Genomic DNA, 17,095 nt, shown 5'->3' with positions numbered 1-17,095 from the left:
CAGTATAGTTTAAGGAGGAACAACAAAGGAGAAATTCTTCATACATTATCTGCATATTGTTGATGACATGATGAAATACTCACTGTGATCAGCTAAGATCTGCATCTCTGACTGAAGAACTTTCAAGGGATAACATGTATGAAGCTATAAAAGAAAAACAAAGTGTCAGTAGTCGAAAAAAAAAGTATTTACTGCATTTATTTGTACATAAAGAGAGAGAGACAAATAAACTGACATAATACTCACAGTTTGCAGGCCTGAATCCTGAAATACAGATGAGAGATTACAACATTTCAAAATATAAAATGTCAGAACCAATGGAAGCAAACAAAGCAAACACTAATACATGTTTTAAAGAAACACTGTATTAACTTGATTAATTCCTGCTTTTATTTTAAAAGATAAGAGAGTAACTCTTTAGTTTGAGGTCAAGTTACTGAACATCAGCCAGGTTACACTGTTATTTGTAGTTAAAATGGCTTCATGATGAATAAAAGTATGTTTGTCTCTCACCATTATTTTTCCTTCTCCAGATGAAGACTCCAGTGATGCAGACTGCCAGGAGCAGCAGCAGTCCTACAACACCTCCAATAACAGGACCAGCAGGGAACTCTGAGGGAGAAACTGGAACCAAAACAAAACATTTACAGTGTGTTGGGAGTACAGCAGCTATGTTATACTGCCAAAAGCAGCTGGTGTCTCTTTTTAAGTGAAATTCACTGAACATGTTGATCCGACAATCACTGTTTTTAATGCATATATTGTATTTTTTAGTGTTAGTGTTTTTTGTGGCATCATAATAATCCATACAATTGCCATCTGCACTCAAAAGTCTAATTACTGTGGAAGAATTTTATTACATCATCTGACCTCTGTGTGTCCATCCTGCGTCTATGTTGAACCTATCCCGTGTCGTTGTTGTATTACACTTCTTGTGTCTTTATTATTGTAATGTTAACACTTTGTTTTTGTTTTTGTTTTTTTTACATTTTTCATCCTGTCATCTTTGAGATGATCACCCTGATCTCTGTCACCTCATGATTATCAGCTGGGGCTGAGTATATCAGCCATGTGGGGACACTAGGCAGGGGCCCTCACAGGATGCCCCTGCTCTTGCTCTCTCCCGTGTGGTCACACATTTCCTCAGATCAGCAACAGATCTATATTGTTCTTACTTTGTTTAATGAATCTTATTTTCACATACAACAAGTAGACGGTCTTGTGAGTAATTCCATGACAGTATAATAAATCAAATACAAGTGAAATTAAAAACGCAGTCTAGCATTTTGCATGTGTAATTGTAATTTCATTTCTTTGTCCACTTGAGACAGCCCACCTTCCCCTTTGTGTTTTTAATTATGATGTCTGGACCTCTTCAAATTTACACACCTGCAGGATGCCTCCAGTGCGAAACACACTATAGGGGATTGGCTCCGATACCCACAGCAGACCAGAAGGTGTGAAAACACATGTTTGGATTTGGGGGGACGTTCCTCAGGTATAAATGTTTAGCTCTCCATATGCTCGGGGTCTTTCTTCATTAACCGCTTGCATGTTGAATTACCTTTTCTTTGCAAAGAAAATAAAACCTTGTCGGCCGGCAGAAGTCTATATTTCGTTCTTCACCAGCAGCAAAGAATTTCCACAACACATGTTGTATTTTTTTTCTGAAATTATTTTTTTATGTTTAATTTGGCTAGATTTATGTGCTTTACATGCAAAGCATGGATAAAGGTGTTTGTGTTATTTTAGTGAGGTTTATTTGGGTGAGCCCTCACCAAATAAAGTAACAAAAATATTAAAGAGCAGCCTTTTCCTGAGCAGTTGGGCAGGTGACTGTACAAAACTAACTCATTCTTCGCACTGAGTTTGCAGTGCACTGCTAGATTGTCAACGGCACCCTCAACTGCACCTTTCCTCCCAATGGAGCGCATGGAAATTTACCCAGATACCAGGCTGGTGCAGGTGAGGAAATTACCTCAAGTAAATGTCAGCTTGCCGGCGCAAACCTGCACTCCTAACTATGTGCTGGCACTTTTGTCACAACCACTGAATTGCATTTTATTGCATCCATTTAGATACTTTCAGTAGGTCATGTGCATAAGGTAACAGGTAAGAAATTACATTTGTTTCAGTGAGCAGAACAGTAGTTTTGTTTATTAACCCTGGACTAACCCTCAGCTCCAGAATGCTCAGGACTGATAAACTTGTTTCAAACTCATTCAAACTGTAAAATCAGAACCCAGAGTTAACATCTTTAGAATATTCACAGCAATCACATGTGTATATTTAATTGGCCAACAAATGTTTTGAGGCAAAAACATTGCAAATTCAGTATTCCAGTCTTACCCCAGTTGGTTCTGATCATTGCTTTGTCCAGTTTGGTGACGATGTCGTCCTTCACACCAGAGAGAAGAAACACACATTCGTACCTCCTCCAGTCTTCAGGTGTGACTGATGAAAGGTTCAGGTCAACACTCATCTGGAAGGTTCCATCATGGTTGGGGAGGATCTCTCCGTGTTCCACGTCCTCATAAAGCTCCTCTCCATCTTTCCTCCAGAACAGAACGGCTCTGTAAGGGTAGAAACCTGTAGCGTGGCAGCTGACTGGAGAGGAGGGAGTCTTCTGGAGGAGAGACACTGAGGGAAGGTCTGGAGAGAGAGAGAGAGAGAGAGAGAGAGAGAGAGAGAGAGAGAGAGAGAGAGACAGACAGAGAATGGTAGAAAGAAACTCAGAAACCGAACATCACAAACAGAAACGTTACAGTTCAATATGCAAAAATTGGTTGGTTGTTTTGATTATATTGTTACTGCATGTTATCAACAAAAGGGCATATAAATATCATTGTGTCAATGAAACTACATCACATCATGTGATTCTACCTGTTCTCATCAGAGAGTTCTTCCTATAGTCCAAATACTTCTTCAGCCACTGAGGGCAAATGTTGATGAGGAAGTTCTTCAAGTTGTCTGATCCAGCTTTGTCACTATTGCACTCGTATTTGATGATGACAGCTTGTGGTTTTGAAGTGATCCATGTCAGTGTTTTCAGGTCAAATACTAAGAAGTCTTCTCCATCATAACCATACTGATCAAAACCAATAACCTCTTTAGTCTCATTATCCCATTCACAGCCAACCATTTCCTGTAAAATGTAGACACCTGAGAGAGAGACAGAGACACAGACTGCAGTAAACCAGAGTGAGATCTCAGCACAGTCAGTTATCATCAGTTGATATCACATCTTCACCACAGAGACACACTGAGCCACACACACCAAAACAGAAGATCTACACCTTCAGCTGTTATTGGCTGGGTGGAAACCACTCACAGCCAATCATCATCTGGACAGTGTGGACAACTCAGAGAGAGACAGAGAGGCAGAGACTGCTGGGAAACAGCGTCCATTTCCTGTCTTTACCACAGAGACACACTGCCTCCACTGAGACCAACACACACTTTATCTACACTGTTGAAGGTGGCGTGACTTTATGTGAGCTGCACACACACACACAGACTGAGGTGGTGCACAGTAGTACCTAGTTAAACAGTTAACAATGTGTAAATAAAACACTGTTCTGGTCACTTTGATTGTGTGTGTGTGTGTGTGTGTGTGTGTGTGTGTGTGTGTGTGTGTGTGTGTGTGTGTGTGGGTACACATATGTCCTGATACTTTTAGACAAACATCAAGCAGTGTTGTTTCCTCAATCCAAGACCTTCTAGCACACATGCTTCAATAGATGTTGTGGACTTGTGCTTGTATATGGTATATGGTACATGCAAAAAGTTACTTTGAATGTCTGTATATGTATTTATAGATAGCTTTGTGTGTAGATACTCCTCTAGATGTTGGGAAGATAGTTCATATTAGGTTATGTTGCATATGTTCAATATATATAATATTAATAGTATATCATATTTCTTGCCCTTCAGTTGGGTTGGTGGGGATGGTTTTGCAGATGGGGTGAGTAATTACCTGTATTGTCATTATGATGTATAGAGTTGCTTAACATGTATTCACCTAGTGTATTCAAATGAACTGTTGTTCATCTAGATGCACAAATAAATAAAGAAACAATTAAAAACACAGAAAAAACATTAAAGAAGTAAAAAATTAAAAATAAATATACCTCCAGTTTGGTTAAAGTGCTGCTTCAATTCAGCAATGTTGGCTTTTAGAATCAGATAGTTAGACACACAGGAATCAGTGTGCCACTCTGAGTGCAGAGGATAATCTTTGACTAATTTTTCCACCCAGTCCTGTTTGGGTTCTGCTCTCTTGCTGTTGCTGTCACAGTAACCCACTTCAACTTCATCAATCATTGAAACAGCCACAAACTCTGGGAAGGTTTGGAGTCCAGAGGATGCAGTCAGCAAATATGTCAGGGAGTGTCTCACTGTAGAACAAACAAAGTTTTAACAATTAAAAAAAAATCATATATAATCAGTCTCAATCTTGAGTCTATGATCACAACAGACTTTAAATTCCTCTTCAATCCAAATAATAATGAAGATTATTGTATATATTTTTGAAACCTTTATTTATACATAAATAAATACATATTTAGAGTAGGTTGGCTAAGCAAATGCTCTTTAACCGCAATTTCTATTTGAAACACACACAAACACAACAGAAAGACAAACAGAATCAGGATTAGGTAGAGCAGGTATGGGCAGGATTTTGTGGATGGTTCTGAAGTATTTTGATTTTTGGTGGTATTGCAGATTACTTCAAGTGACTGGCAATTTAACTGTTAAAGCATGCATTTATTTATTTACATAGTAAGTTATAGGATTGTAAATGCAGTTTTTTGACAGTAGACTGTGTGTTTGAAGTTATAATAATAATAATAATAATAATAATAATAAGATTAATTGTTTATTTATATAGCTCTTGTTGCTACAGTTTTTTGGCTTATAATATTGGCTTTGGTCGCGTGGAGAGCAGTGAGATGTCCACATCACAGCAGTAAATGTCTTGGCTACATTTTTGCCAGCACGCTGCCCATACTACACAAGTGTGCTGCTGGGGAAAAACATCTATAAAGCATAAGCTAATGACTTATTTACTATTAATAAAGCCATTACTAATGGCTTATGAAAAAAGGGCACAGATAAAGTTTTATCTTAACTGCGTAAAACTGCCCAGTGTGAAAGTGAAATTGAATTATATTTGCCTTCTACACACGCTACAGTCAAACAAATTGAAATAAAAGTTCATTTTACCTGAATGTGTAACAGAAAAGAAGATGAGCAGAAAAACAAGCTCCATCGTCTTCATGGTATGATTTTGGGGGAGTCTTGCTCAGTGACAAACCAGTCGCCGTTTCAATTTTGTTGTGTGTGTGCCTCACTGGCAGTATCAAATATTACTTTTAGTGCTTTCACACGTCACTAACCAAACAACTGAGGAACATTTACTTTAACAAGTTCAACTCTGTGATATCAGATTTCAAAGAGCTTAATGACCTCTCAAAAATACAGGGCATGTCTTACTGCCCAGTATGTATCAACATGTCATAACCTGAGGGACATGCACGCATTCACACACACACACAAACACACACATATATACCATTGAATTAACATGTTTATCTATAGGGTGAGGTTTTGTTAAAAAAGACACCAAGGTTTCTGCAATGCTGAGTTATTGAATGAGATAGTGAACAAAGACTGTTGGAAATTTGGTAATTAAACGACCAAATACGTTGTTTGACTATGTGACTCCAGAATGACACATAGGATTGTTTTCTAATCTGGTGCCTTTACTGGCGGTAATTGGCAGGACAACATCATTTGGCTGTGCTTTCCAAAACCATTACAAATCACTGTTAACAAAAATGTATTATTTATGATGCGACAATACTGTGGTTAAGGTCTGGTTAGGTTTAGACACAAAAAAGACTGGGTTAGGGTCATGGTTTGGGTTAAAATGATCACTTCGTTAAGGTTAGAGAAACATGGTGTGGGTTGAAGTCACTACTCGTGTCTTCAAGTACAATGGAAATTGAGCTGAAACATTGTCGTGTTCTGTCTCAACACAAAGCTAGACCACCTTTGTTGTCATGGCTAAAATAATAACCACTGGGTTAAAATTATGGGATTTATGTTACTTAAAAAACTGTCCCAACTTGCCCTCATCCACCCCTCCTCTTGGTCATAATTTCTAGATGGTATCTGTCACTCAAATGTAACTATAGGTCATTTTTGGATGACTCACATTATGATCCATGTTGTTTTCTTGAGAGAACAATCTCAACATACAGATGAGGAGCAGTATGATTAGATCCTTTATCTTGTTTAGATAAAGGAGAAATAAAGAGGTGAAGATCTAATAAGAGTCAGCTGGTTTTATCTTTTTGTTTGGTCCAAAGATGTTTCTTGGTTATGTTTACATTCTGGAGTAAAGGTTAGAGACTCATCACAGGTGAACAAGGACTCAACTTTGACAGATACAAATTCAACTTCTCTGCCACATCTATAATCCAGCTTGTTCTCCCAAGTAAAACAACAGCATAGGTTGTAAATTCAGTCACCAAAAATGACCTATAGTTTCTTTTAAGTGACAGACGCCATGTAGTGGACGCAGTTCAGATGACGTCTATATAAGGTGACAAACAAAAAGTGGATCTGGCTGCAGGAGACCACTGTTCACTCCCTGTTTCCAGGTTTTTTTAAAACTGTACCTGCAACTGTTGTGGTGTTTACTGTTGTCATGACGACGAAGGCTGCCTAACTTTAAGAAAGTAGTAACCATAGATATATATTTTATGTCTATGGTAGTAACTTTAACCCACACAACATTTCAAGTGATCATTTTAACCCAAACCATGATCTTTCCCTAACCAAGTGTTTTTTTGTGCCAAAACTTAACCAGACCTTAACCACTGTGTTGTCATGCCATAATTATTTTTTAACAGTGATTTGTAACAGTTTTGGAAAGCCCAGACATGGAGGCGGCCTTTTAGAAAACGCTCCCGTAGGTCATTCTGGAGTGGAACAATTGACCTATGCAGTCATTTAATTATGAGGACATGTTGTTATAATCAATATTTTAAAGCCTATTTGAATAAGATTCACACTGTGTTCAACATGAACTTGATACATTTTCTGTTTGAATTGAGGCTGTTACCTGTTCCTGCCTGTTTCCAACAGAGCTCTTTGCCTCTGCTTGTCTGGCTTCCAAGTCCAAAACACATCGTGTCATGTGACACAGAATTTGACACATTGGACATGATGCAATTCCTCACTTGAAGAGCTAATGATACTAATAATAATAATAAACTTTATTTCTGAAGCAATTGTTGAATAGGTTCACAGTTTTCAAGTCTGTCTTAAAACAACAGTCAGACACCCAAATGAACATTGACCCGTTTTTTTTGCTGTAATCATTCCACCTGTTCATACCGACCATTAAGAGATCACTTTATAATGCACTTACAATGTTAGAGATGGAGGACAAAATCTACAGTCCTCCTTCTGTGCAACAATGTATTTAAAAGTTTATTTGAAGCTAATATGAAGCTTCAGTTGTCCAAGTGAGTCGAATCAATATCTTTCAAAATTAGTCATTTTCGTGCCAAAGTCCATCTTTTAGTTACGATCCTTCCAATGCAGCTGAACAGAAAAACACTGTCTGTCAAAACACAAGCGGCTCTTTTTGAGATAGACTGAAACTGCAGATATACACTGTATTTGACTAACTCAGACTGCTGAGGCCTCACATTATCTTCAGATAAACTTTTAGGTACATTTTTGCGCAAAACAAGGACTTTCATCCCCCATCGGCATTTGAAGGAAATCTAAATGTTCATATGGGCACCTGACTGTTGTTCTGAGACAGACTTAAAATCAGTGATTATCAAGTGCTTTACAAAAGGCAGTAATACCTGCGGCACAACAATAGTTCGGGCAATTATTATTTATATCCTTATAATCCTAGAACTAGGATTCTTCTAGTTTCTTCTTGTACCCTGTGAGAGCTACACCGACGAAGATGTGCACTAATGGTAGTCAAGGTACACATAAGCAAAATATGTTTTATTTTATACTTTTCTGTCTTTTGATTTTCATCTCCATCTCAGTCTTGCAGTGTTCAAGTATAATGTAATTATCAAATAAATGAAAGAAGAAAGTCATGAGTTAAAAACTGTTCAACTATCAAAGAGTTTCCATTTGTTCTTCTCCAGTGGAAACAAGAAGGAAGAAGATGTTTGTTAAAGCTAAAGATAAAGATAAAGCCAGGAACAAAAAATTGCTTTTATGTATCTGCAGTTGATCTCTGATGAATTCCCAGTCAAGATTACTATAATGTCTTTCTCTTCTAAAATCTTTGACATGTGTTCAGTCCTACTGTCATGTGTTCATTTTTTTTTCGTTTTTTTGCTATTGCATCATTCTTTATTATTATTTATTAAATTCTAACTTAAAATTGGCCTCTTATGAATTTTCACAAATTACTTTACTGCATTTATTGACAAAAATGGCAACAACAAAATGCCATTTATTTACTGTATCTATGTAGACATTGTAAAATTTCCTGAAAATATAGTGGAATTTAATCATTTTTCATATCTCTCTCACACACTTATTTTATCCTTCCTCAGTCACCATCTCTTAGTTATAATGAAGGAAACTGAATTGAATTGAATGTTGAATATTACATTTTCAACACAATGTATCTCACTACAGATTTGCAACTGTCTTGGTTAAAACACCACATGGAAAATAGATCCTTAATCACATGAGAACAAACCTGCATGAGGAGATGAACAAATAAAACGTGTAGTTTCTCTTTGATAACATGCTTCTCTCTCACAGCAGAGGAATTTCAGAATGAGATGTTTCAAGATCATGTTGCTCTCTAGTGGAAAGTTACTGAAACCCAGCCTCAAATCTAATTGCAGTCAGTGTTTTAATAAAAGCACAATAAAACATGATTTGTGACATAAACTTTGTACAGTGTGTGTCACCATCAGTCCTCCTATTTGTGCAATGTGTGAAGCATTCATTTGATTTAACATTTAAAAACATTTTGTAGAAACAGACACTGTTCTTGGATCTCTGGATGCACATATGTGATTTTTTTTTTTAAAAAGCACAGAAAACATATACAAGCATTAACTATTCTACACACTCACATAATGATACTGCTAATGATTTTTTTTTTCCGCTGAGCAACCACCAGTACTGTCAGTCCTGGGTGGGAGACATCTGCATGAATAAGCATAAGCTTTATGCAGCATTTAGAAGCATCAACTCTCTCCAGATGATTGTCAGTAGAGAGAAGCGTTCTCAGAGACAGTGTTTGATTCTGTTGACTCCTCAGTAAGTAGAGTTCAGCATCCTCGTCTCATCTTCAAGCTGACAAAGGAACAGACAGTCAAAGTGAATTACTGACCTAACTGGTGTCCACATATGCAGGGAATTTGCTTTTAGAGTTTGTGGTATATTAGTAGCTCGTACACAAGAGCAAAAAAAGAAAAACTTAGTGTTTGCAGGTTGAAACCACAAAATAATAATGAGAAATTATTATTAGTGAGATTTTGAAATATAGTAAAAGAGAGAAGGAAGAATCACTAGAAATGTCAGTGCATTTGAGATATTTATATTTTATGGGCTCTATATTACCAGAAAAACCACACAAAATATGGAGTTACATTTTTGTCACTCACCATTGTTTGTCATTTTCCAGATGAAGATTTGTGATGCAGCGATGCAGCTCGCCAGGAGGACCAGTACTACAACAACTCTAATAATGACTGGACCAGCAGGGAAGTCTGAAGGAGAACCAGAAACCAAAACAACAGAGCATTCAGTTTGGGCTCATTTAGATTGTTGGAACGTCACAAGTCATGTTGTGTGGTTCTGAATGTGTTTTCATGGGTAACAGCTCAGTGCTGACAAATTTCAGTCCTGCTGAGGAGGTAGTAATTTTCCAGACAGAGCTGGCGATGTTCTTAATCATTATTGGTCCAACAAATGTGTTGTCACACATGAATACTGTATGAACAAACTTATTACAAGATACACTGCTACCATTCTACTACTTCTATTACAATCATCATTTCTCAAAACTGGAAAAAAAATGAAAAAAATAATTTGGACAAAGAGTTGCAGGACCTCTTTGTTTCAAATGTACAGAGCCACAGAAAGGCCATAGAGAGAAAATATATATATACTAAGGCCACATTTTAACTCATAGAGTGCTTGAAATGCTATTGTGTGCACACAAGATACAATTCGTTCCCACTTTTTTGTTACTTCATGTGCACGAGATAAGTGTTTATACAGAGAGCCCACAACAGACCAGCCGTTCACCCCGAAGCATGAAGTGCAGTGCACCTGCTTCAACTATCAGATGTTTTTTTGACATACTTTGCTATTAGTTACAAATACCAACAGAGTTGTGTAACCAAACAACATGACCTCCTTGGTGGAGGTAAAAATCAGGTGTGCATTTCCCACATCACTTCTGATTCCAGTCTTACCCAAGTTGGTTCTGATCACTGCTTTGTCCAGATTGGTGATGATGTCTTTCTTTGCACCAGAGAGCTGAAACACACATTCGTACTTCCTCCAGTCTTCACGTGGGACTGATGAAATGTCCAGGTCACCACTCATCTGGAAGGATCCATCGTTGTTAGGGAAGATCTCTCCATATTCCACTTCCTCATAAAGTTCCTCTCCATCTTTTCTCCAGAACAGTGAGGCTCTGTGAGGGTAGAAACCTGTAGCGTGGCAGCTGACTGGAGAGGAGGGAGTCTTCTGGAGGAGAGACACCGAGGGAAGGTCTGCAGAGAGAGAAAGTGAGAGAGTTTGTGTGCCCAGTGTAAATCAGAAAAAGTAGAAAAGTAAAAAAGTCATTTTCTTTATACAGTGGCCAAAATATGGATTTCAAATGAAAATTTCTCCAAATTTCTAGTATTTGTTCCCCTTCCAAGAAAAAAGCTTGCTCAAACTTTCATTGTTAAGTTGTTCATGTGGCAGAACTGGCAGGCTAGTCTGATCTCACCAACTGCTGTATGAATACCACAACAATTTCTTGTCATTTCCCCTGTTTTCATTACGCATTTTAAAGGGCGACTCCACCTGCATTCCTTTCTGGGTTCTTCAAATGGAAACGCCCACTCAGCCAGAACGCTGATGCCTCCCCCTCACCCACAACACACACACACACGCAGTTCACTGACAGTGTCTTCTTAACATACTCGCTCACTGTATGAGTGTGTGAGATCTTTCTAAATGCACTGGACCGATGTAGCAGCCAATAATAGAATAACTAATGTTAATGTAATAACTGCCAATAACCATTTTTAATCATTTTTCCATTATTAATGTAATAAAAGTCCATAATGTAATAAAATTTCTAAACCAATAACATAACTTTTCACACATAATGTAATAAGTTATTAAATTATTGGCTGGTTATTACATTATTAGCTGGATTTAAAAAAATCATAAAAAATATAATAACTGGAGCTGATAATGTCATAATATACTTATATCACTATATTTAAGTTTTATTTATTGGCTATAAAGTGTCATACTTCCATTACACTTACCCTTACAGTTGCCTCTTTCAAATAGCTGCTCAAAAACGTGGAGCCACTTTCCAGTTTTTGAGTAAAACTGAATCAAAACACATCACTTTCATACAAACCTGAATGTCTCCTAAAACCCATGGTAAACTGCATGGTTTTTGCCCAAAAATGCTTTGGAAATATGTTTTTGGATTAGACAACACTCCACCAAGAGACAGAGGACACTGACCTGAGAGAGAGTGATGTTGCTTCATATTCATTGTAATGTTACTGAACATTGGAGACAGAATAGACTATACATGAATCTATCTTGGATCATGTGATTCTACCTGTTCTCAGCAGAGAGCTCCCCCCATAGTTCACATACTTCTTCAGCCAGTCAGGACAAATCTGGGTGAGGTAATGACGTTGCTTTACTATTGCTGCTTTGTCATTGTCCCACTTGTGTTTGGTGATGACAGCTTGTAGTTTTGGAGCGATCCATGTCAGTGTCTTCAGGTCAAATAATATGAAGTCTTCACCATCATAACCATACTGATCAAAACCATTAACCTCTTCAGTCTCATCATCCCATTCACAGCCATACATCCTCTGGAGAGTGTGAACACCTGGGGGAGAGACAAAGACAGAGACTGTAGTAAACCAGAATGAGACTGCTGGCAGAAACAGTGTGAAAGAATCTGAAATGTTTGGCATACACAAACACTCATATACATATACACTATATATATACACACTATATATATATATGTATATATATATATATATATATATATATATATATATATATATGCATATTTTACTATCCTGATCCTGTCAGGAATTGAGCTAAAATGGGATGGCTTAGACTAATACTAAGTGTCACAAAATGATCGCTCATTATGGGACTTTTGGCATTACATCGTACAAAAAAAAAAATAATCGTACAATTATGATAATTATCATTCATCTGGCAACACTGGTTGTTATGGTTGTTTCAGGGTGTTTTTCAGTGAGAATCAGAATCAGAGACAGGTTTATTGCCAAGTAGGTTAGCGGTTCATGAACCCTCCTTGATAACAGGATAAACAAATATACAATTTATTATTTTGTTTTTATACTGTCGTCACAATGTGAATTAAAAAAAATGGAAATGTTGCTAAAATTACTGAAAGCAGTAAAAACAAAATAATGCATTGTCTATTTGTTTATCTTGTTATCAAACAAATTGAACACAGCTTTGGATGTACACTGGTCATTTCGCGTGTTCTCAAAGGTGCACGGACTGTTTGCACATACGAGGAATTTGCCTTGGTGATACGGTGCATAACAATCAAAATATACAAAGTAAGAGAAAATACAAGCACCACAAAAGTCAAGTAGTGAAAATGACATGAAAAAAAAACAAATAAAAACCCTAAAAACTGCACTTTGTTCATTCAGTTAGTCATGATGGCTCCACTGATAGTTGCTCACTAAACCATGTGTTTATTGCACAGTTGAAAAAAAAAAAACAGTAAATATACCTCCACTTTGGTTAAATCGCTGCATCCAACTTATAATGTTGTCTTTGAAGAAGTTTTGACTTGCCAGACACTCTGCAGTATATACAGAGTCTAGATGGTTTGGATCATGTTCTATTAAATTTTTCATCCAGTCCTGTTTGGGTTTTGCTTTCTGGATGTTGCTGTCACAGTAGACCACTTCAACTTGATCAACCATCATAAAACCCACAAACTCTGGGAAGTTTGGAACTCCAGAAGATCCAGTGAAGAGAAATACTAGGGAGTGTGTCACTGTAGGAAAAAGAGGTTTTCAGTTTTTAGTAATTACATGTTTTACATCCTTTTGTATCCTTTTCTAACCACCGTATGCCAAAAAGGAATATATTATAGCAATTTTCATACTATTGTAATGATCAGTATTTTTAGAGGAGATCTGTTTTATCAGATATTCACTCAGATTTTATGTTCCCAGATACTGTCAACACCATGTTGTGGGTAGTATACAAACAAAGCATGAGTTTTATGTTATGTGCATTGTGAGGTTCATGTTGCTTACTGTTTTATTGTTTTATTTTGATTAAAATAGAAAGGGGAGGCTCAGTATTTAGTCGGTGATGTCACTCCCATTACATAGCCTACACGTAGGTCTGCCTCAGTCATAAATACATTGCCTTAAAGGACATGTTCATCATTTTTCAAGTCTGCCTTAAAACAAGTCAGCTGCATAAATGAACATTAAAATAGATTTATAGATTTTTCTTACCATAATCGTTCCTTCTGTTCATACTGACCTTCATAATGCACTTACAATGTAAGTGATGGGGGCTAAAATCCACAGTCCACCTTCTGTGCAAAAATGTATTTAAAAGTTTATCTGAAGTTGATATGAAGCTTCAGCGTCCAAATGAGTCAAATCAAGTGGATATCTTTCAACGTTAGAGTCTTTTTAGTGCCAAAGTTCCTCTTTTTGTTACTGTGATTCCACCACAGCTCACCAGGGAAACACTGTCAGAGGAAACACAAAGAGAGAATTTGATGCTAAAAAGACTGTAAATGTGGCAGATATCCACTTGATATGACTAACTCAGACTGCTGAAGCTGAATATAAGCTTCAGATCAACTTTTAAATACATTTTTGCACACAATAAGGACGCACTGTGGACTTTGGCCTCCATCACTTACACTGAAAGCACATTTAAAGGGGATCTTTTAATAGCCAGTATGAACAGGAGGAATGATTACGGTGAGGAAAACCTCATTCAGTGTTTATATGGGCACCTGACTGTTGTTTTAAGATGGACCTGAAAAATTGTGAATCTGTCCTTTAACAGCTGGACAGTCGCTGTGGTGTTTTTAACTCAAGCTGTTACCCATACAGCGGTTTAACATTTCCTGTGGCAGAAATATAGTGTTCACGGTAGATTACAGGAAATGAAACCTTTTGACAAACACCTTAGAATATGATATGTGAAGAGAAAAATTGAGTTAGAACTCAAATGAGCTGCTGACTGTGTGCCACAGACCCTCAGAGTAATTAAAAACAGTAAATGTAATTCAAGGCGTATACAGCTTTTGTAATATCTGAAATTCTGTGTAGATGCTGTGACTTTGGTGACAATCTCACAGACTACATGGAAATTCAATAATTCTCTGGTTAGAAGTAACAGCATTAAAATGAAGTCAGGTGTATGGCCTATAGTTAATTTTGTGATACATGAGATTAATCATTTACTGTTTCTGTGTGAGAAGAAAGTAGAACTAATGTCACAGAAAAGGGTATAAAGGAAAGAATTAAAGTGTGATCTTACTTGGAGAGGCGACGTGACAGAAGAGGAGCAATAAAAATAGCATCTTCATCTTGTTCCAATAAAAAAGTGTTTCCGGACCACTCTTTGAGATGATTCAGTCCAGCCCGTGGGTAGAGACAGTCAGACAGAGTGAAGCCTTTCCTCCTCAGTGTCTGGATTAACAAACAGTCAAATGTTCAGTAATAGAAAGTAACTTGTTCAGACTTCTGTAAAATACTCTGCTTTAGTTTCAGTTCTAGTCAGACTTTGGACGGAATTATTTTTAAAAATGATGACACATCACTTCGTGCTCTCTGCTGTACTTTCATTATTATGATTATTCTCTCGTTTTTATTTATTTTTTAGGATAAATGAGAGCTGCAAGTTTACTCGAAGGGGAAGTACGGTCTAGTCCTCAACTAAAAGTCTTGAGGAGCAAAAATAACCTTCTGAGTTGTCCATTAAAATAGTCCTTGATTTGAGATAATCTGCTTTTGAAGTTATGATTAATTATTCCTTATAACATAACAACTACATCAGCTAGTGGAGCTAATAGCTCCCACTAGAACCTGTGTGGGATTGGAATTAGATAGTTGTTTTGAAGCCATTTCATTCATCCAAATTGTTTTTACTTTGTTGCAATTCTTAGACTTTGAAGATGGCCTTGTGAGTTTTGAGAATAGCAACGCTCAGGTTTAACATTGTTTAACCAGGTTTAATTATACAAATCATATGGTGATGTGTTGTAAGACTATTTCATTTATATAAATTGTTTGTCCTTTTTTTAATCATGAAGATGGCCTACCAGCCTGCAACCTACTAACATCTTTAGGCTACATAGTGTTTTTATGAATATAATTTAAAATATGATTGCCATTCTTCTAATAATCACTATCATTAAGAAAACTTAATGATAGTTAAAAAAGTTTTTCTTTAATTGGAGTCATGTATAATTTTGATGATTAGATGTTTAAGTATTAATAATAATTTAATAATAGCATAGGCTATGAGTTCTTTACTTGGTGAAAATTGTATTTTGAAAAGTCAGTGATATGAAAATCCACGTGAAAATTGCAGCAGCAAACTGCACTTAAAGCGTTATTCTCTTTACTTTCTTTTTTGTGAAGCAGCTGTTTTTGTTGCAAGCAGACTACTTCCCGTCAACTTTGGTGAACAGTGTCTTTGTTCTCAGGCACCCACTGCAGTTAACACTGAGAACAGTTCCCATACACCAAAATGACCTGAAATCAAAGTATTACTTTACTTACATATTTACTTATTACTCTCTTTGCTATTAATTAGAACATCAGAAATACATTCCCTTCCTAAACCAATGCAGCATCATTGTTTGTAATGTAGGTATCGTATTACAGTGGGGATGTGCAGGGAGCCCAGTATTTGTATTTGTATCTGTATTTATACCAGTTTGCAGGTTGGTTACATCGTTATCTCAATCTCTCCCCTCTGCTCCACTGTTACATCTATCAGGGGTAAGTCCCAAGCGACTCTCCATAACCTGTTGTTCCCCTTCTCCTTTCCACAAAGTTAGGTTGTAAAAAATAGGCAATAAATGAAAAGTGCAAAGCAAGAATCACCTTTGAAGTTCTACTACATGTTACATGGTGTACTGTCTCTGTGATGTTGGTGTATAGATAGGTAGAGGTCTGTCTGCAATGAGTTGATGAGTAAAGTTTTAGCTCAGTAGTCAGCGCAGTCGTCTCTGATCTGGGAGACTCCAGTTCAAGACCTGGTGTGGGGACCTCCTTCGTAAGGTAGTTTATTCATGAACACCTATTGTAACACTTTAATTTTCTAAAATTAAAAGCGTGATAAATACAAAAACAGGATTTTTAAGCCTCTTTCCACTTTTATTCGAATACAAATACAAATACAAATAATTTTGCTGCCTCAACAAATACAGATACAAATACAAATTTACAAATATTAACAAATACAAAAAAATATGTAATGTTGACAGTCATATCAAAATATAAATAATATTATTGGGGGGCAGCATTGGTCGTTTGGACATACATTGCGGTCTCAACAGTGTGCGGTGGTCTTCTTATTTAACCTGAAATGAGAAATTGCCCGCCATTTGTCCAGAACAGGTCAACATTGACTGGTCAGTTCTGCTTTTCCCAAAATAAACACAAAATCTACTTAAGCCTGACTTCATGAAGTAATGAAAAACTCAAAAGTTGCTAAGTCAGACTTTATTACATTATAAGAAGTTACAGGAAGCCTACTACAAAAATAACTTTCCAGTCCCAGGGATGAT

The 17,095-nt window shown here is 36.8% G+C and overlaps 2 protein-coding genes across 4 annotated transcripts in view; both read right to left on the bottom strand.

The window, feature by feature from the left end:
* LOC122969181 (major histocompatibility complex class I-related gene protein-like) overlaps positions 1-5,281 on the bottom strand; it is a 143,762-nt gene extending 138,481 nt beyond the window's left edge. Inside the window, exons 1-7 of one of the 3 annotated variants that reach the window (XM_044334742.1) lie at positions 5,227-5,281; positions 4,131-4,397; positions 2,884-3,162; positions 2,350-2,652; positions 514-624; positions 247-264; positions 84-144 (exon numbers count right to left, since the gene is read on the bottom strand). In XM_044334742.1, coding sequence (XP_044190677.1) covers positions 89-144; positions 247-264; positions 514-624; positions 2,350-2,652; positions 2,884-3,162; positions 4,131-4,397; positions 5,227-5,281 — 1,089 coding nt within the window. In that variant the 3' untranslated portion in view covers positions 84-88. The remainder of the gene's footprint in view (positions 1-83; positions 145-246; positions 265-513; positions 625-2,349; positions 2,653-2,883; positions 3,163-4,130; positions 4,398-5,226) is intronic. The other 2 variants (XM_044334744.1, XM_044334743.1) reach the window with 2 other exon arrangements.
* A 3,614-nt stretch (positions 5,282-8,895) lies between these two features.
* Positions 8,896-14,964, bottom strand: LOC122969184 (major histocompatibility complex class I-related gene protein-like). The gene is made up of 6 exons (XM_044334747.1): positions 14,836-14,964; positions 13,049-13,318; positions 11,873-12,151; positions 10,491-10,793; positions 9,675-9,779; positions 8,896-9,363 (listed from the first exon to the last, which is right to left on the bottom strand). Exons 1-6 carry the CDS (start codon positions 14,882-14,884, stop codon positions 9,359-9,361), a joined length of 1,011 nt encoding a protein of 336 aa, XP_044190682.1. The 5' UTR covers positions 14,885-14,964; the 3' UTR covers positions 8,896-9,358.
* Positions 14,965-17,095: the final 2,131 nt, after the last annotated feature.

Source organism: Thunnus albacares, chromosome 19 (assembly GCF_914725855.1).
Source record: "Thunnus albacares chromosome 19, fThuAlb1.1, whole genome shotgun sequence".
NCBI lineage: Eukaryota > Metazoa > Chordata > Actinopteri > Scombriformes > Scombridae > Thunnus > Thunnus albacares.
Note: the sequence above shows the minus strand (reverse complement) of the source record. Positions and strands in the feature narration are given on the sequence as shown.